The 27129-nt window shown below is 39.1% G+C and overlaps 2 protein-coding genes and 1 long non-coding RNA gene across 4 annotated transcripts in view; 1 reads left to right on the top strand and 2 right to left on the bottom strand.

Moving 5' to 3' along the window:
• PALLD (palladin, cytoskeletal associated protein) overlaps nucleotides 1-921 on the bottom strand; it is a 190356-nt gene extending 189435 nt beyond the window's left edge. Inside the window, exon 1 of one of the 2 annotated variants that reach the window (XM_085058643.1) lies at nucleotides 636-921. The gene's annotated coding sequence lies outside the window, so the exon portion shown is untranslated. The remainder of the gene's footprint in view (nucleotides 1-635) is intronic. The other variant, XM_085058642.1, reaches the window with a different exon arrangement.
• On the top strand, nucleotides 650-18069 carry LOC146438227 (uncharacterized). Its single transcript, XR_014851704.1, has 3 exons — nucleotides 650-942; nucleotides 5543-5718; nucleotides 14769-18069. It is a non-coding gene; the product is annotated as an uncharacterized LOC146438227 (long non-coding RNA).
• Nucleotides 17676-27099, bottom strand: LOC146438226 (uncharacterized). Its single transcript, XM_085058645.1, has 8 exons — nucleotides 26396-27099; nucleotides 24506-24592; nucleotides 24081-24314; nucleotides 22771-22793; nucleotides 21763-21908; nucleotides 21124-21215; nucleotides 20942-21037; nucleotides 17676-19911 (listed from the first exon to the last, which is right to left on the bottom strand). The coding sequence occupies exons 1-8, from the start codon at nucleotides 26942-26944 to the stop codon at nucleotides 18142-18144; spliced, it is 2997 nt and encodes a 998-aa protein (XP_084914771.1). The 5' UTR covers nucleotides 26945-27099; the 3' UTR covers nucleotides 17676-18141.
• Nucleotides 27100-27129: the final 30 nt, after the last annotated feature.

Genomic DNA, 27129 nt, shown 5'->3' with positions numbered 1-27129 from the left:
AGCAATTGTTAAAATTAAACTATTAACAGAACAGTCATAATAACTCCCAGTCTTCTTTTACAGAATACTTAGTTAACAAAGAGATTGAGGGGCTGCAAGTAACAACACATCAGTAAACTTGAAAATAGCACAACTTTCCAGAATTACCACAGCTGTGAGTAGGCGAGGAAACCATAAAACAGAAAGGGAGGCCAAATTACTCAGAAAGAACTAATACCATTTCTTAAAGTGGGAAAGAGATGAAAACTTCTCATTCCACGATCCATGGTCTGAGGTCTTGATGAGGCAAACTCAGGTCGAAAAACTTGCAATTCTGCTTCCCTTATCTCAAGACTACTGCAATACTTGTAATATCATTCTCTCTCAAGATGCCATCTTCTTTAGTTTTTATTAGCCAGACAGGTGTTAACTGAACTCATGGACAAATATCTACTTGACTTGTGAGTGCCACCAGCATCCCTCAAAATGTCAAAGGACTTTTGTTAGGAATTTGCCGCTCTGTGCACTGTGATTAATATACTTTTGCATCTGGGGCTGTGAAGCACATTGTACTCTCACAGGATTTATCATAAAGATGAAGAAACCTAAGGCAAAGCTGTTTGATCTCTGGGTAGAAATGTGTCTGTCCAGGTTACCTGAGAGCGGGCCGTGCCCTGGGCAGGACGGTGCTGCTGAGACTGCCTCTGCCAGGCCCTGTGCTCATCAGACTGTCCCCAGAGCCATGGCACCATGACACGCTGCTTTCCGAGCCTGCCTCGCTCCTTGCCCAGGCTCTCCCTCACAGCCCCGGGCACGGTCTGGCGGCCCAGCGTGAGGCACTGATGAGGAAAGGCGGAGGGGTCCGGGTTTGGCGACGCGAGATGGGCGTCGGTGAATGGTGCTGGAGGTGAAGAGGCGCCGGCTAGCCCCGGCGAGAGCGGCTGTTCGGGCGGGGCAGGCGGGGTGAGGCTGTGAGGGGACGGGCGGGGAGCGTGCAGCCCCGGCCTGGGCTGCTCTGGCGGTCGGCGGTGCCGTGGCGCAGCGAGGACCGAACTGGGCCTGCGGGATGTGTGGCTGAGCAGTGTGGCTGAGCTTTGTGCCATGGACCTGCGGCCACAGCGCCCACGGGCTCACAGCCGTGCCATGGACCTGCGGCCACAGCGCACAGGGGCTCACAGCCGTGCTATGGTCCTAGGGCCATACCGCCCAGGGGCTCATAGCCGTGCTATGGACCTGCGGCCATACCGCCCAGGGGCTCATAGCCGTGCTATGGACCTGCGGCCATACCGCCCAGGGGCTCATAGCCGTGCTATGGACCTGCGGCCACAGCGCCCAGGGGCTCACAGCCGTGCCATGGACCTGCGGCCACAGCGCCCAGGGGCTCACAGCCGTGCCATGGACCTGCGGCCATACCGCCCAGGGGCTCACAGCCGTGCCATGGACCTGCGGCCACAGCGCACCGGCACACCTCGCCGCTGTGAGGTGACCTGGAGAAGGCCTTTCCGCTGCCCGGTTCCATAAAAAATATTTAAGGCATATTATCTAATGATGTCAAAGGAAAAGAAATGAGGCGTCAACAAACTGAATTGACAGTGTTCTGTGGTTTAAGTGAAAAGGGTGTTCCACGCCTTAGCATTTGGGAATGTATACAAGTAAGAATTTAGGCAAGCCTTTATTACAGTTTATGTTGATAAAATGCAAAAACTTAAGAAATGAATTTCATGCTGGATTAAAAGCAAGTGGGAAAGGAGTGACAGTTAAAGAGGGCAGGACCAATGCAATCTGACAGTGACAGAGAAAGCAAGGACAGAACTTGGCAGTGTAGCACATGGTAATATAATCGAGATTGTGTAGTGCAGCATGTAAAGATTTCAAATGATGTGATAAATTTGAGACATCTAAGCTGTATCAGCTTATTGTAGTCCTACATAATTTTCTGAAGAAAAGAAGAGAAATAAATTATAATTAAAACACTCCGGTAGAATATTTGTCGCAAAAGAAACACATTAACTTAAACAGGCTGTTTGAAAGAAGAAAAGCAGCCCCTTAGTGTTAGATAGCTAGTTTCTTTGTTAATTCTGCAAAGCAGAGTTAACACTAGTCTCATACTTAAAATTAAGTTTTCTTTTAAGAAGACCACATACAGGACCTTAGTTCTAATTTTGTCTAGTTTAATTTAACTTAAATGCTTCAAGCATTACTCTTCTCTCAGTTGATTTTATCCTATATACTGTGCATGTTAGTAATATTCATATAGCTTTACCATTTGTTTTATTTTGTAAATCAATTACACTTGCTATCACTACCTGTAATGTATCTGAAAAGTTATTAATCCCTCTATGCCCTGTGGAGAATGGAAGTGCTTAACTCCAAGTGCTGCAGTCCTAATTACATTAGATATTACCTGTACTTCTGTGAAGATTGTATTTCAAACAGATCTTATTTTTTTCTTTTATATAAAAACTACTTGCACCTATGCATATCATTAAATTTCCATAGGTGGGTTGTGAGAAAAATGCTTTATAGCATCCCATGTCATCTTTTAATGTTGTATGTGCTAAGATTTAGATTTTACTCCTCATGAGCAAAATGAGCTCCACTAGATCACTTTTAGCTGTAAGCCTATAGTGCATATTTTACATGTTTGTATTCACAGCCAGTCATGTATTTGGATTCCTTCTTAGCATGTGAAATGTGTTTGATCTGAGCAGGCACAGACAGCACTGAAGTTCAATACCAGATAAAAGCTTCTTTCTTTACAAGGGGATTAACTTTGAAAAAGGAATGTGCCTCTTTCAACAAACTGTGAGATGCTGGTCTCTAGGAAAATAAATATTTACTTCTCTTTCTGCTTTTATCATAATGCAGCTTTACATTATTTACCTTTGTAACAGCGATTGCACGCTGTTTTGATTATGCCAAATGTATTCCTGTGGCCTGTAGGAAGACTCAGCCTGCCACCTAAAAACGTGTCTGATGCCAGATAGGGGTAGACAGCTGTGTATTACTGCCAGAAGTCATAGCACTAACAGAGACAAATGTGCAAGAATGTGACATCCATTCTTCTGGAAAGAGGAGTGAATGCTGAAGGAGGAACATGGAACAGCTGATCACTTCCGCTGTTAGCTTCAGTAGAACTAAATTAGAAAAAAAAAGTTAAAACACAGCTGGCTATTTAGAATGAACTGCTGAGAGATTTGTCAGTCAGTAGCTCCTATTAGGGAGACACTTAGCTTGGGGGTATTTTTGGAAAGAGTTTCCATGGAGTTGGAGAGACTTCAGGCCTTTTGCTTTTTTCTGATTGGCCAACAGACAGGTGCTGAAAAAGGTGGTGGCAGAAATATTGCAGACGTGGTGAATATCAATCACACAGACAAGAAACAGCAACTTAGCTTTTGCCTTATGATAGGCTATGGCATGTAAAAATGTAACAGAATTTTTCCTTTCTCTCTCTTGTGAAATGAAAAGAGATCAGACAAAGGGCTGTTTCATGTCGGTTGAAAATACAACTGCCCGCGTTTAGAATTTGCGAGTGGTTTGTTCTACCATGGCACATGTTTAATGCCTTAAAACTAAAACCATGTATTTTTTCTTCCAGGGTGAAATGTTCTACATACTTCTGATTTACATATATATAGGTTATGTTTAAAGAGTCTATGTCCTTCAAAGAGAAATGTACGATTCCATAATAAATTAATAATTGATTTTTAGAGAGAAATCATGTAGCAAACTATTTTTAAAAACAGGTGTTTTTAGGAGTGACATAAAGTAGGCCTTCGAGCTTGTGAGAGAGCAGGAGCCTTTCAGTGGCAATGAAAACTTGTGTGGCAGCACTGAGAATGCTTGCATTTCTTCATTTTGGAGTGAATTTCTAGAGTTTGGACCTTGAAATGGAATCCACTGATTCTGCCAAAAGCAAGAATTAGAATTTTGACAGAGTACTGATCTTAACTTATAAGCCTCTCTCTCTCTCTAGGCATGACAGCTTCAGAGCCAATGACTAAACATTGATGGGGTACAATCCTGATACTTTGGCATAGATGGATTGGAAAAATTGACAGGGTTTTTTAAAGTTAAACAGGCTGTTAAATATGGTTTCTATTTAGACAGGATCCAGCTTTTTCTTTTTCCTAAAGAGTGATGGTTTCTGGTGAAAAAAAGCAAGTTGAGTACATTTAGAAGTCAATGACAAAAAATTGTTAAAAAATACATTTCAGATATAAAATGATAGGTTCTACTCTACTCACCATCAAACATGAAAAATGTATAATAAGGTGTGCACACCTCCTTTCTGTCCTGTTTGATATCTTGATTAGAATCAAGATAAAGAAGAAAAATATGCAGTTATTGAAAGATGCATTTTTCCATGCTTTAAATTCTCTTGTACCAGATGTGAACCTTGTATTGTTTTCTCTGTATCAAAGAAGGAACAATTTATTGTAAATTCATGTATTTCATAGTTGTTCAATGAGATGTCATTTGAGTTTCAGTGGTACTTTATACAACAGTTTTCTGGTCCTTACATGAGCCTGATGATATTAGTCTAGAAAAGGGAGTCAGACTGATTGATCAGTGAGCTAATGAATTCTCTTTAAAAAGTGAAATGTCACAGATAATTCTGCAAAATATTTAACAAGTCAGAGGAAGAATGCAGATCTGAGAGGAAGCAGCCTAGAGAGCCAAGACAGCCCACCCTTTAATGATGATGCAAGTATGCATTTGAGAGTTAAAAGCAGCAGTGAGACAGCTGAGAGAGCCACTGAAACAATGATTCATCTAAATGGATTACTGGAAACACCACTTTCAGACTGTTTGGAATACAATTTCTGGCTCTGCCATCAAAACCTGACTAAATCCAAAGAACCTGGCAGATGAAAGAGGAGGTTTTTGTCATGATATGACAAAAGACTGAAATTCTAAGATGCTATATAAGCAATCTAATACGTATATTATTTGCTTTGAAATTTGGGCTATGGTAAAACCTGGCTGTAACCCACAGAATTTAGGCAATAAATCTGTTACTGAAAAACTTTTTGTAAAAGCATTGTAGTGTTGCACATGTGGTACAGATAGAAATAAAGGCATATCTGCTGTGCAAGATTAGGATCCAACAGAGCCAACCAATCTAGATTTTTCTTTTCAGAACAAGAGAGAAGGAAGGGATGGTCTAACCAAAACAAGCAGCAAGCTGTTTAATTCACTTTGTTGCCACTCTCAGATTCTAAAATAATCCAAACAGTCTCAGATTCTAAAATAATCCAAACAGTCTGGAGAGTTAGAAAGTTTGTTGATATAAGCAGGTTTAGAAGAGGTATTAGATATATTTTATATGGAATTGAAATAACTACTATATAATACATACATTAACAGATAATAATTATTACATATGTATAATGTATAATTGAAAAATACACAGTATTGAGGAATTAGCAAACAAAAATTTTATTATTTTAACATAATTATACTTTCTGTATGAGAATATATTGCACAGTTTCATGATCAGTTGATACATAATATCTGTATAAACTAGCCAATACATCATTCTTATCTCTATTTTTCATAGCATTTTCCTGGAGTATGCATTTTAAATCCTAAATTGAAACCAGTCTTGTGAGTGAGTCTCAGGAATCATCAAAATTTAAAGCTTTGCATTGGGACATACTGTCTGTGAGTTTTTAAACAGAGTCAACTACCTCAAAAGCCCATAGAAGTTACCACCTCTCCTTCGAAGACATTTAGGTATGTTTGACCAAGAACTCTCTTCTTACCTTTGTTCTCCAAATTGAATGGACTGTGCAGCCTTGAGGGTTTCCTGAATAGCTAGTTTTGATGCTCTTCATTTTTCTGTGCACTTGTACTGGTGTGAGTGGGAGTGAGTTTGCAGTTCTGAGAATTGCTCAGAAGAGATGTTAGAGACTGTGCTTAGCACTATTGCTGTCCATTGGCTTCAAAGCTTTATGAAGTAAATTAATAAATATAATTTAACAAATCTTTTGACAAAAGTTAGCTGTCATCTTTCAAAGTTCATTGACTTCATTTATACAGTTGTTTAACTAATAAAGTTAATAATATTTTTTTTTTCCTAACAAATATCCAGAAAATGTAATATGTGGAGATAGAGCACCCCTTCTAATAATCATACGTAAACTAAGAGGTGACAGTGATGGCACCTACAGTTTGTTTTCAAAATGGAAATGATAATGACAATCTCAGAGTTTAAAGCTGTAAGAAAAATGAATATCTTTTGCAGATCAAGGCAAAAATAAAAGTGCAGAGAATTTTCTAACATATTTTCTTGGAGAGAGAAATAGAGCAGTAATTGACAGTCAGTGAGTTTCAAAAAAAAAACCCCGATCAGAAATCCAGGTAGGAAGCTAATTCTCTTCTGTCTGTGTCAAACTTTCATATGGTTTGAGGAAGGCCCTTTAATCAAAACTCTTTTTTTTTGTAATGTTTATTATAGAGCTTTTATTCTAAGTATATTATTATTAAAGCAGACATAATGGTTTTGATACTTTGCCAGCATTCTACATGGATTGGTAACTTTGGAAATGTTTTTAACCAAACACCTTAAATTTTGGTCAGTTGTATATCTAGTAGAAGCTAATGCTTTTCATGTACACACTTCAGCCCTTTCACAAGTCTTTCAAGTTCCTGAATGTAACAACTTTGAAAGCAGAGTGTACATTTGTGCAGACTCATAGTTGTACAGACTGGACATCTGTCTCACTGCTAAGGTCTCATAGAGGCTTGCATATGGTATACATGGCATAGCCTTTCATTTTGTCATTATTTAGTGTCTGAATATTTGATTTTGCTGCCTTAATATTATTCCTCTACTTTGCATCATGGAATAAAGAGATACTCGGATATGATTACATAATTCTTGGGATAATTTGCTAAGATTTGCTGAAATTTAACTTTTAGAATTGCAGAGATGTATGTTGAATGGACTAGTGCTCCATCATATGATCTCTGTGTGTAAGTTTAGTTTGGGTTTTAGGTTCTGCCTAGTACACTGGCATCTGAATGACTGTTATTTAATGCATGCAGACACACATTGCCTCAAAAGTACAGTTCAAAATGTTAATGAGACTTCATCATAAGCCTCTTCAATCTGGTGTTTGTTTAGTGATGCATGGTGATAACAAAGGATCACTATAGGCCCTTTATTGAGCTTGCAAATCTCACATCTTTTCAGAGTGTTTCTTGTGGGAATAGAGGCCTAAAAGTGGGGTCATTCACACTACTTATGTGGGAAGAGCAATTATTTTGCTTCTTGGGTAATACACACAAAATGGGACAGGACAGAGGAATGGCAAATGCATATGAGGAAATCAGTGCTTTAGGTGTTATTATTACTATTATTACTGTTCAGTTTAATTAGCAAATGAATTACTAATATTTTTTGAAATGGTTGTTTATTCTAAATGTCATATTTTTATAGTAGCTGATAAAGAGTGAAAAAATATAAATTTGCTTTTAAAAGTTTGAATAACGCAATAGAAAAAAAGGTTTTAGACAGAATATGTGAAGTAATCGGTTGAATATCACTGCTGCTTTGTGGGGGGTTTTTATTAACCTGCTCATATAATGATACATATGTGTCCCTTTAGTCAGAACAAAGATCAGAGGGTTCTCAAAGCCTTAATATCACTTTGGCCTTGGCCATGTTTTCTTCACAGTGTATGGATATGTTTCATTATCACTGGGTTACTACTATATACACTGACTATGATTTTGTTTTGTAAATATTTTATATAAGAGGAAATGGAAAACATAAATCAGGTTTATACAGCAACGAACTTGGAATTTATGGAAGAAATTTAGCATTTCTTAGCTAAAATTGCATAAATACTTCATATGTAATTTGATTATCAATAGAATTCAAAAGCAGAAAAAATCATTGAACAGAATCAGAAATGGATAAAAGATGAAGAGGGAAAAAAAGTGGAAACAATGGAAAAACCTTTGCATTAACATCCAAATTAAACACAATTTTAGGTCTGGAATAAATAAGGTACAAGTTTTCCTGGAAACTTGCCAAAATAATTCTGTGAAATATACTGCAGAAATGTCTGCTTTGAATGTCTGTTTTCAGCTGTGGAAAGAACAATCCCTAGATAAAGTAAGTGTACATATTTTTGTGGTTTATTTGGAGGGGATGGCAAGAATTAACTCTGAGGACTAGAGAATAACTTACTAACAAACTGCCTACTGTCATAGTACAGTGTTTTCATACTAAGAGTTTTCTGTGCAGCTCAGATCACTTCAAGGAAATTAGTTTGTGAAAGAGGCCTATTCTGTATCTGAGGAGTTTTCTAGGCATAACAGCAATTCATCAGCTTGGCATCATCTGAGATTTGTAAGAAGTAATTTTTCATAATAGGTATATTGTAGATTATGTCGGGCCAGCTGAGTAGCAGAAAAAGAAAGAATGCTTAAACATGCTAAGGTACATGATAGACCCATATTGTGCTTTTTGAGGGTGTACTTATGTCAAGCTCACTTATCTTAGTGCATTTGTGTTTTTTCTAAATTCCTAGCAGTGATGATGAAGATACATCCCTCACAGGATGAGCAATAAGATATAAAAAGGTCCATGATTGAGGTATGCATCCACTGGGGGTAATGGCCTCTCTCCTGCCTAGTAAACCCCCTCAGTGGTGTCAGCCAGGGGCTCTGGTGCAGGATCAGGTGATGCATTGCTATTTTGTGGTTGCCCTGACCCACAGGCCATTCAGTTCAAGACTGTTGAAGCTGCTCAATTTGAACTATTCTGATAAACTGATACACTCTCTAGGAATGAAAGGGGATTATAAACAACTGGCATGAGCCTTTAGTGTGACATTTTCATACTAATAATTTCCATTTTTCTGCATACTAACTTCTTGCAGCTTTTTGTTTTGTTTTCAAGCTGGATCATCTAACATAAGGTTTAGCATATTGTCAGTTAGTGTAGAATTACTGGGAAAGTTACACCTAGTCACTAAGTACACCTAGTTACACTTGAAGCAATGACTCAGTTAAGGGTGGGCTGGCATCAGTAGCTATTCACCCAGATCAGCAGGTGCCTATGATTTATAGAACTGGAAGCTGGAATGATGTGGGACACCATAGGAAAATGCATGCTGTACTTTTGCAGAGAGAATATGCATGCATTTTCATTTTTAAATACACCTATAATGTATGCTGATTTCTGTACAGATTGGGACATTGGTGAGAATCACTGATTTCTGAGAGTTTTTTCATTAGGGAAAGTTTCTCAAAAGCAAAATTAGTGAATGTGACAATCATTAGGGCTGTTGGGTTTTGTTTGTTTGTCTTTTTTCTCCCAAGGCAGAAGAACAAAATATCTAAGAATAACTATTGAAGCATGAGAAGAATCCATTCTGTACTGGATAAATAGCATGATTTACTGGAGACAGCAGCTAGTCAAAGGATTGCCAAATGCCTTAGATATTTTGGATTTGAGAATTTGATAAACTGCCTGGATTATTCACAGTTTGTGTCTATATAATAATCACTTTTTTCATTTTTCCATTTTTCCTATATGTATTTGTTGCTGCATAGTTGGTATTGTTTTTCTCAAAATCTTAAAGGAACAACAATATTTGAAAATCCTGATAGACACATACTTACTTTGCAAAATCAAAAACTGTAAAGTTCAGAGATACACTATTTATAATTGTCTGTACTACTGATGCCTAAAGATTTTTGCTTTTTATGTATCTGTAGCTTTATAGATTTTAATATATAGCTGTATAGTTTCTAACACTTTGTCACTTTAGCATAGTAATTGCACTTTCTCACATATGCTACCTTCTTGGAAGTGTGTTTAGTCTTGCTTTTTAGTCTATCAAGGAGACTTTGTTTTGCACCACACACCATAGACATCATAAAATGTAGGGCTAAAAGATCGGGGCGGGGGGGCTCCAGTGGGGCAGAACCCAGGGAGAAATTACCTAAACAACTGCTCTTCTAACTGGACAATATTTTTTAGATGTACTAATTAACTCACTTTATAAAAATTGTAGAAATACTGTATCATGTGTGCATATAGCCATAATGTGCACCTGAAAGCTTTCAGTTAAAGACTTGCTTTTATATCATCATTCTTAACGCTGTTTGGAAAGGTTTTGTGTTTTATTCCAGGCAACACTACTTTTTGTAAGCAAATAATGCATTGAATGTCAAGATTGTCATTCCTGAATTTGAAAAGTGCAAAAACTTCATAGAAGGACTCTGTAGCAATATTTTAAATGTAATTTCATATCCTTTACAAGGAAAATTGCAAGAACAAATTTTATTATGGGGTCTGACTCCATGACATTGTGTCACCAGGGCTTTAACCCCTAGACCTATGACATTGCTGCCTTTTCCCAATGTTCTTAAATGCCTAGCAGAGCAGGGTTGAGTGCATTTCAGATAGTGGTGCTCAAGAAGCTCTTTTCCTGTGAAGTGTGTAAGCTTTTACAGTCAGTTTCTTTTCAGTGTCCTCCAGCAGTTTGTTCAGATTTAAATGACTCTCTAGCAATCCCATTCACTTCGAAATTATGACATCAATAATATTCTCTCTAAATTATGCTTCTTTTTCTTTTCAGAAAAGCATATACTGCTTAGAAGGCCAACTGTGATTTTATTTACTCTATTGCTCAATTAAATCTGCTCCAGTCAATGAGGGGTAAAATTCCTTTCCTTGCTAGTTAAAGTAATAAGGAGTTATGATTTTATGCAACCTTATCCACTGTGTTTTCGTATCTTTTAAAACTTGTAACTGACAGACATTATTAATAAAGATACATACATGGGATTATTATATGCCACCTAGTACTGCATTGTAATTGAGATAAAATACCCTGGTAATCAGTTATTTGGGGTCAGGTTTGAGATGACTGATCATCTAATCTTATCATTAGAGGTTCCCATTCAAGAAGGAAGTTTGTCTTGTCCCTTTTACCGTACAAGGAATCAAATTTGTGTGTAAATACCTTTCAGCTGCCTTAATGGCTTTTTGAGTTGCTCCGAAGCAGAGTTTAAAGTTCCAGAAGTTGTACTCCTTTTGAATTAATTTGTATTGTGTATGTTTACCTCCCTAAAAAATACAGGGCATTGTATCCATATTTGGGAAAAGCACAAAGCTTGTATGCAAAAATCCTTAACTGAATGTCAGATAATTTCTGATATATTAGTGTGTGTTTTATGTTGTTGCCACATCTTGTTCTTTTATCCATTCAGTTTGTACAGCTGATTTGTTAAGCTTTTCTTAACTCTTCTTACACTGATGCCTGAATAATTTGTATGGCATTTCTCCAAATAAGCTGTTAATTTTCTCATGCTCATATGTACTTTTCATGGACAGAATCCAGAGCATATTCAAACAGATCTCCATGTTTTCTGTTGTTTTGGGAGTATCATGATTTCATCTGAAGCACAAGGCCATTGCCCATTTTGAGAAGAGAGGAAGACAGAGATCACAGGGTTCAAAATTTCTACTTAGGCACATGGCTGGTGATGTCATACACTGTGAATTTTATTTAATATGTTTATGTTTATGGGTGTGCACACGAAGGTGCTGGCATTACAAGAAATAAATGAAGTTCAAAGACAATTTTGAGTCTGGGGCAAGTCTGGGAGTGAGGATTATATCAAGCTGTACAGGGGTATTCCTGAGCCAAGGGACATAGGAATGGCAGCCCCAAGCCCCATCAGGACCTGGAAGCCCTCAGCAGCCAATCAGGCACAGGGGGCATTGGCAGGAGCTGCTCAGGGGATTTAAACCTCTCTTAATGCCCTGGATGTACACACAGACTGAGGGATAAGAGGCTGGAGAACAGTGTTGGGGAAAGGGACCTGAGGATCCTGGTCGATGGCAAGCTGAACATGAATCAAATGAGTGACAGAAACTAAACTAGAAAAGCGATGATGCTGCGGAGTTCAAAGTTAGAAATGTGTGAAAAGGGAGTGAAAGAAAAGAGCTGAAATAGAGGTATTATGAAAATGAAATATTCCCAGTAGCTGCAATGAACTGTCATCAGTTCACATGTCACACTAACTTGTACTTCACTATCAAATACATTGTGTGCAGTGGGGAAGATAAATTGCAGCTCTTCCTCCCTCTGCTGCTCATCAGCTGCAAGTGTAAATGTAGTTGTACTGATGTTTGTATCAGTACAAAAGAGTAGGGATTTGACACTGGCATGATCCAGGCTAAAAATAATCCTATCCTTTCAGCTGCTTATATTTAACTTTGTATTGTTCAGTGACCCAGGTCAGAGTAAAGCCCAAAAGGTTGTTGCGTTTTCTTTCTTTAGAACAGTAGATTGAAAACATAGCTTTCCTTCAGACCTCGTTTTATCACCACAAGAAATTCTTTTATTATGTTACACAATGGTAAAGGTCAGGAGAAATTGGCCAAGGGCCCATATAAGTATACATTGCTATTATTGCTACAGCTGTTGATTCCTGTGAGAATCTTCTTCACCTTAAACTAGGAAATCAGATTTGATACAAAATTATTGTCTAATTCTGCTAGCAAGGAAGTTCATTCACAATGTTTTTTTCTCCAAAATAATGTCTCATTCTTTTGGTAATAAGTACAATTTCCCCAACCATTATGGTGCTGAGGAGGAGGAAGAGGAGAAAGATGACAGATGCCAAGGACAGTCCTTACAGAAATGGGGTAATGACAAATTGGTGGCCCAATGGCAAGATCTATTGAACTCCATGTCATCTTGCTGTTTCAACATTGGTAACAACACACTTTCCAAAGGGAAACACTGCAGAGTCCAAGGGCTGTCGCAAGGGGAAGATGCTGTCCATGACAACATCTGGAACAAACCCTTGGGCTTGGTGAATGATGAGGACCCCCTGAAAGGACCTAGCTGTTCCAAGAAGGTGGGCACAGAGGTGGCAGGAGAGGCAGCATATGAAGTGCCCAGCATGTCTCCTGCCCGGAGAAGTCCCACAGATGCTGAGCCAGCAGCTGCTGAGGAAGAGGAGCCCCCCCGAGCCTCTCGCTCCTGAGATGGCAGAGGCAGCAGATTCTCCAGCCTTCAGAGATCAGGTGACAGAGGCACAGAGCCAGGCCTCCAAGAAATGTCCCTCCTGCTTCAGGCAGGTGCTCTGAGCACTGCGCAGCCTGTTCCGTTGTCCCTGCATGGTGGCACAGCCAGAGGATTAGTGGCCATGCCAGTGCCAGGCCAGGCCTGGAGGTGGAGGTAGAGCAGCCCTTTGCCAGGACAAGCATCCTGGTTGTAGTTCCTGGAGATCAGCACAACCCAGTACAGCAAACGCAGGAATCTGGCCAAGAAGTGGCCATGGATTGGGGGTGAAGGGGGGGATCAAGACAACCAAAGACCCCCAAAGCTGCCAACCCATTTCCAGGAGGGTCTGAAAGAACAGACTGTGCATGAGAACTAATTTGCATAGAGGTGAGAAATGCACTTCAGGATGGGGAACCCAATCCATAAAAAGGTACCCCTGCATTGCCCACGATTCTGGATGTCCCATCAGCTGGGTTGATGCTGGAACCAGGAATGATGATCTCTTTTTCTGCCACTTCCTCTCTTTAAATTATCTCTTCCTTTCTCTCTTCCCTTTCATCATCTCCCTTTACTCCAAACCCACTGCCAGGTGTTTTTATAGCAGGTCAAAGACTAACACAGCAATTCTGCAGTAATAAGTAAAATTAATGAAATATTAATAGAAGTGTTTAACAAAAGTTTCTGATTGGTTTTGTGGACACTCTGGCTTTTATTGTTCCTTTCATCCCTGAGCAATTAGGAATCTTGGGTGCTTCCTTCCCTTTGTGGCTAGGTCATCACAACAGGCTATTAAAAGATGCTGATTTTTCCAATTGTGCTTGTCTGTGCCTGGTACATCTTTCTTATGTTGGGGACAACAGAGCTGGATGCTCTACTGCAGGTGGGGGGTCTCACAAGAGCAGAATTGAAGGGCAGAACCAGCTCCCTTGATCTGCTGGCCACACTTCTCTTGATACAGCCCAAGATTCTGTTGGCTGTCTGGGCTGTGAGTGCACATTGCTGGCTCATGTTGAGTTTTTCATCAACCATTGCCCCCAAATTCTTCTCCGCAGGGCTCAATCCATTTTCTGCTCAGCCTGGATTTGTGCCTAAGACTGCCCCAACCCAGGTGACTGGCTGGATGGTCCTGAAGGTCCCTTCCAGCCCAAACCTTTCTGTAACTCCACTACTTCAACAAAATTGAAACAAATTTAAAAAACCAGGTGGTATTCTCAATTACTAGTTCCTTTTCAGTAACTAGTAGTCCTCTTTCCTAAAACAATTTCCTGCTCAATTTAGCCAGCAGCTTTGTCTATGGTATGCCAGTTTAGCTTGCAACAGGTTAGTTGTTCAAGCAATTGAAACCATATTCTCAAGATAGTATTAATAAATTATCTTTTCTAATATTACTCATATGTTCAATATAATTACAGAAACATGAGCCTCTACAGCAATATTAGTTTAAGCTTATAGCTGTTCTACAGTGAGCCCAGTGATCTAGTCCCTCAATATTTGAGGTCATGCCATGTGCTCTCTGCATCTTGCCCAACATACACAACAGGGTATTAACAATGAAACAGTTCCAATGTGTATCTATTTGATTTTTTTTTTCCTTCTTTAGGTTAAACAAAGGAGATACTTACTACAAACGGAGGGATTTTTCATTCCTTATTAAGTCTTTAAGGTATGATAAATTTGTGCTTTTTAGAATACAATTTTTAAAGGAACTTAAAATGGAACAATGCTTTTTTTTTTTCCAACCAGAACAAGTCTGAGTGAACTGTGTGATGATCCAAATGATAATATTCTACTGGTATTTGAGCAGCTAGGAGAAAAGTATGAAGAGAAACTGAAGTGTGTTACCTGAAGAACAAAAACCAACCAAAGCAGCAGTATATAATTCTTACCACACAGATCAGCAGTCTCTAGGTTAGAAAGTTACTGGATCTGAGTTATAAAATACAATTTCAGAATAAAGCTTTAGTTAATAACCAATAATAATAAATAAACCAACAACACCAAATAATGCAATGTTTCCTTTAGGAAGTTAACCTTTACAAATTGACATTTTAGAAGCTTTAATGTCAACTAAATAATTATTTTTAATATATTTTTTTAAGTTACAAAACTGAATAATTGTGCTTTATCTTTCAGTTGCACTTTTTCTCAGGCAATGGTATGTATGTTAATGTAGCTCTCAGATATATATTGAACAAACATCACAGTTCTGACAGCTAGCAAGATCAGCCTCTTAGCAGGACAGCAATAGCAACTTTCAGCTCCTTTGTGAAGTATGCTCAGCAATTATCACCAAATAAAGTGTTTTAACTGTTTTCCAAGCACAATTTTTCTATTGAAGCACAAAGTAGTACCTTCAGGAACAATTATAAAAGCTTTTAAACTGGCCTGCAGACTTAGTTTACAAAATTTGAAATACATACAAGGCTTTATACCAGTACAGAGAAGTTAGATTAATAAAATGTTCCATCTGTATGTCAAATTTCTTCCTTTTTCACCTCTTGTATCTTAAGGAGTCAGAAAGATCCAGAACTACTGAGTTTAGTAAATATACTATTTCCTTGGTGTTTTGGGTTTTGTTTTTTTTTTTCCCTAGGAAAGGTGAAGTTTTCAGCAGCATTTTCAGACCAATGCTTCAGTTTAACGCTTCCTTTTTGTCTACTTGTAGTCTGAAAATATATACTCACGTACCTAAGTTTAGATACTCTAGGAAAGTGAGGCTTTGACAACAGTCCTCATTGCCACATAGAATTTTATGACAATGACCAAGAGAGTGATTTAAGTTATTCTCTATGGATAATATGCAAAACATTCAGTAACTCTGAATCCCATTTCTTTGAATTAGCTCTGGTGTTCATTCAAGATCACTGACCTGCTTTCAGCCAGGACAGGGTTAATTTTTACAGTAGTCAGGAGGAGGCATGCCTAGTTATTCTGTACCACCTCACATCATTTTCAGGGAACTGGGAAGGGCTCCCTTCTGGGTCAGCATAGTGTGGCCAAGGGAATGGGCAAGTATCTCTGTTGTTGGGGGTTTCTGTGTGAATCTTATCTGCCCTGTAAAACCTTAATGCTGAGCTATAAGGCACCGGGACAACAATGCTTGAAAAGTAGACCTAGGACTGTAGCAATCCCCCACACCCACAATTTCTACTTTCAAAAACAGTGCATCATAGTCTATTTGCTTTATGATTCTATAATGGTGTCTTTTCACTGAGACAAAGTATCTATGTGAAAGTTGATCAAGATCTCGTGACATAAGAGAAATGAACAGAAGACAGGTTGAAAGTAAGTCTAAGAAACTTCTTATAGTTTCTGATTAATCCTAGTTCATTAAGAATTTTTTGTCACTGGCAGAAGAAAACAAACATTTTCTACAACTTTCTGGCAATGAATTGTACAGGTGCCTTATTAAAATTGTGCCATTTCTCTCACTTTTATTAGAGTGAGACCAACCTCCACCTGTGACACTCTCTACCATGACCATCTTGCTCAGCCTTTGTCTCCCAGTGGTTTGAATTAATATTAACATTTTTCTCCTACACATGCAGAACATGACAAGAATGTCTGGAGATAAAAGCAGAAAAAAATATTAGGAGAAAACTGAAATACAGTAAGATTAAGAGATGAGCATCAAGAACTAAAAACTAACCATAAAGAAAATTTTCACCACCTTCCTTATGATAATGCAGACAGAAAAGTAATATTAAATGTTATAAACACTAGAAACTATTTTTTCAGCACATTTAATAAAGGAATGCACTGCCACAGAAAAGTTAAGGCCAAGCATTGAACACAAAATTAGGTCAACATTTTCTGAAACAAGAAGAATTTCTCTAAGTATTGTGTCACAGTAAGTATATTAGTAAGTATTGCAGAGATTTAAATTTAAGTAATATTTTTCTAACAGCATTACAGAGGTAATTTGCAGGCTATTGATTTTTTCTAGTTGCCAGTTAAAATTTTTGATGGAATATTAAACAGTCTGCATTTTGATTTAGTACTTGCCAGTTGACATATTTATCTAGTACAGAATTAATTTCTTTAAAATCTGGCATCAGCTTTTGCTGAAGAGTGAACAGTAAACAAAAGAGCTTTATTCTGAAATAGTACTACTGTCCGTATATTCCAATAACTAAAGCATAATTATCTCTTGGATCCAACAAAATGGCCAGCAAAGTGGAAGATGGTCTTCTTATCCTTACTTTCTTTCTTATCCTTACTTTCTTACTTTTTTTTTGTATCATATTTTACAGATTAAAAACCTCCATGAGTTCTAAATCATTAATACATAGAGAAGTGCTGTTTTCCTTCTTGTCATTACACACATTTCAAAAGAAAATTTGTATTTTAAAAGCTAGATTATCCAAAAGCTTTCATTAAAACATAAAGTTAGTATCTGTCCAAGTATTCCCACACTGTTGGCAAAAAGAGCTGAAATTTAATTGTGATGTTTCTTTTTCCTGAAGGCAGCATTTCAGAAGTGTAACTGACACCCTTCTGCAGTGTATAACAAGAACACTGATGCAACGCTTCAATTTCAAAAGTGTGAGAGAAGTTATTGAAATTGCACTAGAACTTGCACCTTCAATATACATTACACACATCACAGAAAAGGAAAAGGAAACAGCCAAAGGGAAAAAGGCAAAACAATTTTCGGTGATGCTTTCAATATCCTTTATTTTCATCGCAGCTCTCCTCCCTCCCTGCCTGTGAGGTGAATGCTCTCTGCTGTTTTCTTACCCATTTATGAGCAAGTGTTGCTGTACCCAAACAGCCATTTACTGACTCCTGCCACTGAGGCTTCACCCAACTGACTTTCTGGGACACCGCAGTTCTCCACCCCCCAAACATACCCCAGGTTTGCATTCTAGAAGATGAAGCATCTATAGCCATACTTTGGTCTTGATCAGGACATGACATTTTTGGTTGTTTCTTGAGTTCGCGACTATGCTATAAAAATCACTTCATTGCATTGTATTGCTCATAAGCAGTTACATTTTCAACACTAATACCTCAGTTAGCAAAAACTGGGGAAAAGAACAGCTGTAAAACCACAAGTATCCCCACCTTTTAATGTGTTACGTAGAATTTATTTAAGTCCAGTTTATTTTCCTTTTCAGTCTCCCTTCACATCGGATTTTCTTCTAGCAGACATATTGTCTTCAGCAACAGAAAAATATTCTGATGCATGGCTGGTATCAGTAGAGACAGATGTTTCACTTAGCTCTTCAGTGTCAGAAGTGCTGTCTCTTCGCATTCCTCCTATCTCACTTACTGCAAGCACAGAACCAACGAAAGATGGATCACTGCATGTGCCAGGAACAGAACAAGCTGTGTTCTGAAACTGTACTTGCTCAGGTTCATCTTTCCTTCTAGGACACACACAGTTGTTTTCAGCAACAGTTTCTTCATATTTCACCTTTTCTTCTTGTTTTGTTGCTGTAATGAGTTGTGTGGAAGATGCATTCTCATATTCAACAGGAAGGACTCCTGAACATAAAGGCTGACAAGGAGTCTTACCATCACCAAGCCTTTCTGCACTTCCAGTGTTTTTAGATGAGTTGATAGGCAAGCATGAGCCTTCACATTTTGGATGACTCTGAAGAGTAGCAGGCTCTGCACACTCTGAAGATACAGGCTTCCCTAGATTTAGAAATGTTTTGTCAGATTTCATCTTCTCCTTTTCCATTTTTTCTGTTCTGTTTCCAGAAAAAAACACAGAAGAAGTCAGCAAATCAGAGGTATTTCTGACAATGCCTCCAAATGAAAACACTGGTGAGGGCAATGGTGAGTTACTTTTTAAGGAAAATGCACAATTACTGGTGAGAAGGGGAGACCTGGAGACACCATTCACCCCAGCTGCACAGTTGGATTCTGAAGTACTGCAAGCTACAGTTGTGCTGGATTCTGAGGCGTGAGGTCTTTGTTCTTCTAAGACAGATGGTTTCTGTGTGCAATATCCTGCAGGTTCCTTTGCACAAAGTGTTTTTTCCCTCATGTGAGATGTTTTTTTGTCAGATGGCTTCTCAGATCGGCTAAAAATTGAGGATAATGGGAAAACCTTAAATGAGTTGCTGGCTTTGGATCCTGCAAACCCATCTCCTTCTGAATTGCCAAAGGGAAACAAAATGTGTGGTTTCTCACTTTCTGATGAGTTTAAATTAGGACTGGTTGAAGCATCGCAAACTGTGGTTTTGGTTTCAGGACCATGTTTATCCTGGTTACTGGTTTTATCCACCTTATCACATCTCCCCAAATAAAACTGAGGGAAAGCACATTTCTTGTCTTGCTTTTTAAGGGAAAATGCACCTCTGTCTTTACTGAATCTTGGTAATGAGTTCTTAGATGCACTGAAAGTAAAAGGTACATCTGAAGGTCTCTCTGCAGAATCACCTATGGATTCTGAATTTGAAACAGTAACAGTCCCTGTTGCTCCTGGCTGTAAGTCCAATGAAGTACTAGAATTAGAGTCCATTTTGTTGCATACAGTAACTGCTGAGGCCTGTCTTGGCAATTTTTCTTTCATTAACAGGTCTGGAGAGTTTTCTGACAAGGCTGGAGTGGATACTTCCTGGGCACTTCCCTCATGAAATAATTTTAAGTCACTGTTTGTTTCAGAAAAGATCGTATTTGTGGATAGGATGCTGTGAGCACTGCTTCCAGGAAAGTTTCTTTTGTCAAAGCCACCTGCTCTTCGCAGGGTTCCCATTTTTATTTTATCTGTGTTATTTGCTTTGGTAGGTGAAGAGACACAAGAAGTTCCTGAGGACTTATCCTTGGAGGTCTCAGCAGTTACAAATTTATACTTTTTATTTGCAGGGAAATTTTGAGTCTTAAACACATTGGGGAGCTTTTGAAGTTCCATATAGTATTTGTAACGTAACTCCTACAATTACAGAAAAAAAAAAATCACATTATCTAAATAGCATTTGTGCATTCAGAGGTTATAAAACTCACAGATGACCAAGACTAAAGAAAGGTTTTCATCTATTCTAGAGCATGTATAATGTATTTTTCCATTTCTACTGGAAGGCAACAGAACTACAGAAAAAGATTCTTTAAAAACAGCTGAACAAGATACACATAGAACCCTGATGACAAAGTAGGTTTCGAAAGAGAAGACTATAGAAAACTGTTTTTAAAGTATCTGTGAAAACCAGAAGTAGATATTAACCAACAAATTCTCATGAAAAAGAGATCTGAAATTAAGTTAGGTGGTGGGGTTTTTTTTGTTGTTATATATAATTGCATTCTTAATGGCAATAGAAAACAGGTATTTTCCAAAATAATACAGAAAAAAAATTTCTATATTTAAAGGACCTAAGCAACTTTTTACTTCAATCATCTGCCAGATGATTGAAGTATTCTTAGAACATGCATAATGTGATTCACTGCCAGCCATGCTTCACTAACTGTAACTATAATTTTGTACAGAACAATACTCAGCCACCCACATGGAGTTGCTAGTAAGTATAAAAAAGAAATCTAGTTGTATAACTACATCATTTGAAATGAAACAAGAAAGAGACTGGATTCAGTTTCATGTGAAATTATTTTATGTGGTCTTCAAGATGGAACTATTATTTCTAGAAAACAGAATACAAGCAGATGATTTCCTCTTGAAATAGACATGAGGGAAGTTTATTTGGATTAGAAAGATACAGATGTGACTGAAAAAGCCACACTAAATATAAAAGTAAGTATTTGAAGTCAGTAGTAAGATTAAGTTTCAGCTTTCTGAAGAAAAAAAAAATGTAAAATTCTCACAGTTTTTAATACCTAGCCAGATTTCATTCTAGAATTGGAAGGGTAACTTTTTGCTAAGGAAACTGAAAAACATTTTAAAAGCTTATTTAGAAAGTTGCATCATAACAAAAAGTAACTTAGCCATACTTAGAACAGATGTTCAATCATACCTCATGACTCATATTATGAAATGCTGGCATTTCTGATATTGACATAAAGCGAGTAGGGATCCTCCTACCGTCTGCTTCATCCTGTCCTGGTACAGGCTGAAAAAAATTTTGCAGCAGAATTGTATTTAATTTTGATAAGCCAAAATAGTACCATGCTGTAGACCACATAGCCAGTAACTTACAAAAAATGTGTTGGGTATATTCTTCTGGTCCTGCCACTCCTTTAAGATATCTTTAAATAGAGTTGAGCTCTCGTTTCCTTCATAAGGTAGATCTATTAGAAAGAACACAAGAATAGTGATGGAAAATATATTAAATATGGAAAACACTGAAAGGTTCCTGTGCACCTAAACAGATACCATTTAAGAACAAAAGTACAGTGCCCTAAGTGAGACTCTAGCACTTGCTGAAGTTTCTGTGATATAAAGCAAGAAGCCCGTGTAATACATTTTTTTAAATGCTGGAGATGCCTGCCCTGACAGAAAACCTAACATCTCCTCCTGTGAGCTAAAGGCATTTAACATGAGCGTAGGCAACATTCTCATGACACTACAACAAACACCCATCTAGTTCAGCAACACACTTCTGACAGCGGCGCTATCGGTTGGATTCTGCACCCAGGTTCCAAAAATACAGCCTAGGAGCTTCCTGGAGAAAGCACATTCATAAAATGCATTTAAAAACACTCAATGACATTATCATTCATTTAATTTGCTCAGATGCTTCCTTGCATGTGTTTGCCATGCAGATAGTTTATAAGCAATTGGTTTGACAAGTTCCAGGTTTCTAGACTTCCCAAATCTTAAGTCCTTCTTCCCTACCTTTAACATTGCCTGCGTTAACAGGTGTGAACTCCAATGCTAAGATTTCATTAACCACAGGTTTGATATCTATCTTCTTTGGCATATACACTGGTGGTTTTTCCCAGCTGGATGCTATATTCATCACATCAAGCTGAGTTTTCATTCTGGAAAAGGGAAAGAAAAAAACCAACCAAAACTGAACCAACTTAAACATTTTTCTTCATGCTTACATGATAGCTAAATCAGACCTGCCTAATATAAAAAAATTATTAAGAAAACACTAGGAAGGAGAAGGAATCAGAAAAATTAGGTCTTCAATAAAATGTCAGGTTCTCTAGATTTTTTTGCTTAAAACTTGTTCACTTGAATTAGATTTCATACTCAATGCAAACTGCAAGAAATAGTGCAGGTAGGTCAGCAAAAAATGACCCCCTCCACTTTCCTTAGTGAACACTGCCTGAATCTAAATTAAACTGCTTCTTCAGATGGCATTGCTAATATTAGTCGGAAACACAATGTATTTTAAAGAACTCCATTTCCAATATTCTTTCTTAAATGCCGGTTAAAAGTTCTAAGAAATATAATTAAGAAACCTTAGAAGAAATTACAGGGTATGTGCACTACAAACACAAAGATGCTGCAGTGTCTCCACACACACTCTTACAGTGAAAGATTTCTGTAGAAGCTTCAAGCATACTTCAGCATTCGTGTTAAATAAGACATCTGAAAATATCCAATCACTAAGTATTAATGGATTTCTATATTCACCTTTTATAAAGGAGATAATTCAAAAGCTTGATTATCTCTAATTCCAGATAGCACATCACTCAAATTCTTGACACATTTCCTAAAATGTGGAACATTGGGCATCCAAAAATCTGAAAGTACTTTAATCTCTTGATTAATCAATAGTATCTTCATTTAAAATTGCTTATCTTATGATATCCAATGCAGCTATTTTTTTAGTTTTCAGTCTTAAAAATCTAAAAGAACACTAGAGAACTAACAAAACATGAAAAAACATACCTTGTATTCAAGCCACAGGCAACCTATAAATAAAACAAGAATTTTTAAGATATGAGCTTTTCTCCAGCTGTCAGAAAGTTGTTGCTTTATCAAAATACTTGAGACAGTATTGACGAAGTCCCAGATTTCATTTCACAGAACTATAGAAAATAAACCTGTTAACATTAAAAAAGCCCCAACCCAAACACGTATGTCTCTGACAATGATTTATCTTGTAATATTTTGTGATAAAGACAAAAGACTCCTTCAGAGCCAAATGAAGGCATTCAAATAATGGCCCATATGGTTACCTAATCAGTTTCAGAAGCTCAGGTATTTGTAAACATTCAAATGAAGAACTATTTTGTATTTCTTGGAGAGGAAAGCCTCTTCTACGTGCTCTCAATATGCTATTATACTATTAAAAAAGCTGCCTTTTAGTTTTAAGTAAGGCAGATAATGGTGGTAAGAAGTGCAGTGCACTGCACTGTAGTCAAGTGAGACTTCTCAAGAAACATGTAATGAAAAGTAAAAAATCTAACTAGATTAGAGCTGTGTCCTTATAAAAAAACTGGTGACCTCACTGTACTGGATCTTTACACAACAAAAAAAAAAAAGTACTGTTAGGAAGGATGAGGGGGGAGGTGCCAAGTTAAGGAGAAAGAAAACAAATAGAAGTAAGAGGAAGTAGATGAATAGGAGGAGTGGGAGGAAAAAGATGAGATGGGCAAGAAGGAAGCAAAGGTGAAAGTGGAGGAAGAACAGAAGGCATAGGAGAAACAGAACAGGCAGAATATGAAGCAAACCAAGAGACATAGGAGAAAGAAGATGAAAATGGGATGGGGAACAAGAAGAGGGAGAGGAACAACGTGAAGAAAAGGAGGAAGTTGAGAAAGAGAGATGTGGAAGTGATTAATGGCATACTAATGACTGCAGTCACAGTATTTCTTCCAAAATTGGGAGTTGCTTCTATTTCAAGTAAAAGTTAAATTTTCCTTAATGAGTTGTTACCAGACCATCAAACACTATACTTCCTCAGCTTCCCATTTATCTACAGGCAACAAAAAGACCCATTGCAGAAATCAGCAATACATTGTTTCTTAGGAAAGCATACAATAAAAATCACTGATAAGATGCAAACAAAGCTTTTTCAAACTTTCCCAAAAATTGAAAACATTTTACAAAAAAATATGAAGTGTTAACTAATTTTAATCTGTATTAATAATTTGCTGACTTTTTTTCCCCGATAGATCACAATCATAATCTACAATATAGCAGGCTCTATTTGAGTTCTTTATACAACTGATATAAAAAAAAAAAAAGGCCATCACCTCCAGGAAACGCTGAGGATCACACTCATGGACAAGCTTTTCACAATCCTTCAAATAATTCTCAATGGTCTTCTTGTGAGTTTCTTTCATTTTCTTCCAAATCTGAAATTCTTTCTCTTTTTTACCTCTTTGATTTTCAACATCTTCGAGTAATTGCTGTTTTTTCATTTCTAGAGCTTTGAAAATTTCTCCGAATTTCAGCTCAATTATCTCCATATCATTTTTCGGCATTATCTAGAAGCATGAGAACATAAGAACAGATGGAAATGCAATAGCAATGCCAATGCAGAGTCACTTCTCTAAGTAAGCACAGAGCACATCTAGGCCACAAGGAGCACCTGTATGCTCCAGGCTGTGATTAAATTATCATAAGAAGAGAAACAAAGACATACACACACATATAATATCCAGCATCTGTAACTCACATCTGTATCATTCAGTCGTTTTGAGATCTCATTCTCCAGCTTCTCATTTATTATTCTCATTTGCTTCAGAGTGCTAAAGAAGGTTAACTGCAAGACAGTTGAAACGCTTATTACAACTTTATCCATGCCATAAAATAAATACATTTCAGTGCTTATATAGAATCAGATCAAGACAGACAAGGAGCTACTGGAGAGGGTCCAGTAGAGTGCCCCAAGGATGATCAAGGGTCTGGAGCATATCTTTTACTAGGAGAGACTGCAGGGGCTGGGCCTGTTTAGTCTGGAAAAGAGAAGACTGAAAGGGGATCTCATTAATGCATACAAATATCTTAAAGGCATGTGCCAAAAGGAGGGTGCCAGGCTCTTTTCACTGGTGCCCAGCAACAGGATGAAGAGCAGTGGCCATACACAAAACCACAAGTTTCATGTCAACATGAGGAAGAACATTTTTACATTGAGGGTGGAAGAGCACTGGAACAGGCTGCCCGGGGAGGTTGTGGAGTCTCCTCTCTGGAGACATTCAAACCCCACCTGCACACATTCCTGTGTCACCCGCTCCAGGTGACCCTGCCTTGGCAAGGGGGTTGGACTGGGTGATCTCCAGAGGTTCCTTCCAACCCCATCAATTCTGTGACATTCTGTACAACATAGTAAAAAACCTTGTGATTTAAAACATCACTTAATAACATGTAAGGCTTTCCTGAATCAGTACACAAACTTTCTTCTGGTATTTCTCAAAGTACTGTTCTTAGGCTCATCTACAATGCATACTGATAGAATGACTAGTTTATAGTTAAACCATTGTTTTCCTCAGGCTTTTTTTAATGTCTCCCCTCACATACATCTATCACAGTATAAGTTTTAATGCTGTTATTCCAGTTTGGCAAAAAACTGTGTGATATTCACTTTTTCTTTCTTACATTGTTTAAAGAGAAAGCTGTCTGTAACCAAGATATTTCTGTTTGGGTTTAAACTAGTATTATCAGTGAGTTTTGCTCCTTTATCTGTTTCCAGTATCACTGTTTTACATTACGCAGTATGTCTAGTGCAAAGGTTGTTTTCCCCTGGTTTCCCAAGTGACACACAATTGGTGATGGGAGAGGCAGGAGGAAAATCAGTGTAAAAGCAACTTTGTCTTAATAGTCAGTGGTGTAGTTAAACTTTTATACTTGTACATTACATCACTGGCCTGCAGTTGTTTCAATTATTTCACAACAGACCTGCCACCCTGCACCCAATTTGCACAGGGCATGAAGAGCTCATTCTACCCAAACAATGGCAATTTTGTTAAAAATCACAACTTCTACAACCAGCCAACCAACAATTACGGCAGGCAGTTGCTTTCTTATGCAAATTGGAAGGCATCTTGTTTTTACATTTATTATTACTCACCCAAGCTATCTATCCCTAAATATGCAATTATCTGTGACCCAAATTACCTATGGCAGCTCAGAGAACCTATAAACAAAACATCTCCGGGTGTTTTTTTTGACTCGTTAGACCTTCCTGAACCTGGAAAAACAGCTAAAAAAACCAAACACCAACCTCCCCCCTCCCCCATCAAACCAAAAAAAACCCTGACACCACCCAAAAATCAGCTCTCCAGGTCTTCCGGTAACTGGGTTCAGATGCGTTGCTACTGTAATGCCGCCTGGTGCCTCTGCGCGTTGGATGCAGTCCCACGGCAGCACAGGAAGGCACACCCCGGCACGCCACTAGCAACTCCTGACTGCCCCAAAGCAGCACAAGCCCTCTGCCTCTCTCCTGCCTACCACTCTGCGGTTTTTCCTGTGTTTCTAAGCAGAAGCAACCTGTGCCCGGTGGAATCTCCAGCGGACAGCCCGATCTCCCAACCAGGCCCCTGGCGCGGAGGGGGAGCGCCGCGCTTACTTTTTCTTCCTGGTACACCGTGTCGAGGAGGTTGACAGAGTGGAAGATGCCCTGATGTTCCTCGGAGACGCACTGCCCGCAGCCCGCCTGCCGGCACATGCGGCAGTACAGCTGCACCTGCCGGCTCGGATGTTTCTGGCAGCTTCCCCCGAGCACCGGCGGGGAGAGCAGGTCGGACCCCGGCTTTAGCCCCGACGCCGCCTCCCCAGCCGCAGCGGCGCCCGCCGCGCCGGACCGGTAGAGCTTGACCACCTCCGCCAGGGTGGTGTTGACGGGCAGGGCGGCGACGCCGCCGCGGGGCAGCAGGCACAGCTTCCTGCACAGCGGACACGGCACCCGGGCGCTGGGCGGGCCCGGCTCCGGCCCCGCCGCCCCGCGGCCGAGACGGGCCTGCCCCGGGCTCCGCTGCAGCTGCTGCAGGCGGGCGGCCTCGGCCGAGGCCAGGCACTCCAGCACGCAGCTCCGGCAGAAGTTGTGCGAGCACAGCGGCAGCGTCACCGGCTCCTCCAACAGCGACAGGCACACGGCGCACGTCAGGCTCGCCTCCATCGGCGGCGGCGAGGAGACGAGCGGCCGCCGCTCCTCCTGCTGGTGCTGCTTCGGGCCCAGTTTACCCTGCCGCCTCGCCGCTTCCAGCTCTCCGGCAGCGGGGGGCTGCGCTCGGGCTGCCACAGACCCCCGAGCGCTACACTCCGAGCGCCACTTCCAGCCGTCAACTTCCCAAGGAGCGCCGC

The sequence above is a fragment of the Lichenostomus cassidix genome, chromosome 4, assembly GCF_008360975.1.
Source record: "Lichenostomus cassidix isolate B80296 chromosome 4, HeHo_3.0, whole genome shotgun sequence".
Lineage (NCBI taxonomy): Eukaryota > Metazoa > Chordata > Aves > Passeriformes > Meliphagidae > Lichenostomus > Lichenostomus cassidix.
This window is presented reverse-complemented; position numbering and strand designations above follow the sequence as displayed.

Bases quoted from the DNA above. Each gene is read 5' to 3' on its own strand.
- LOC146438226 (XM_085058645.1), bottom strand. From the start codon at position 26,944: ATGGAGGCGAGCCTGACGTGCGCCGTGTGCCTGTCGCTGTTGGAGGAG. The intron at 24,593-26,395 runs GTAAGCGCGGCG...ACTGTCTTGCAG, and splicing joins CGGTGTACCAGGAAGAAAAA to TTAACCTTCTTTAGCACTCT. The intron at 21,038-21,123 runs GTAAGTTACTGG...AATTTTTTTCAG, and splicing joins ATATACCCAACACATTTTTT to CCTGTACCAGGACAGGATGA.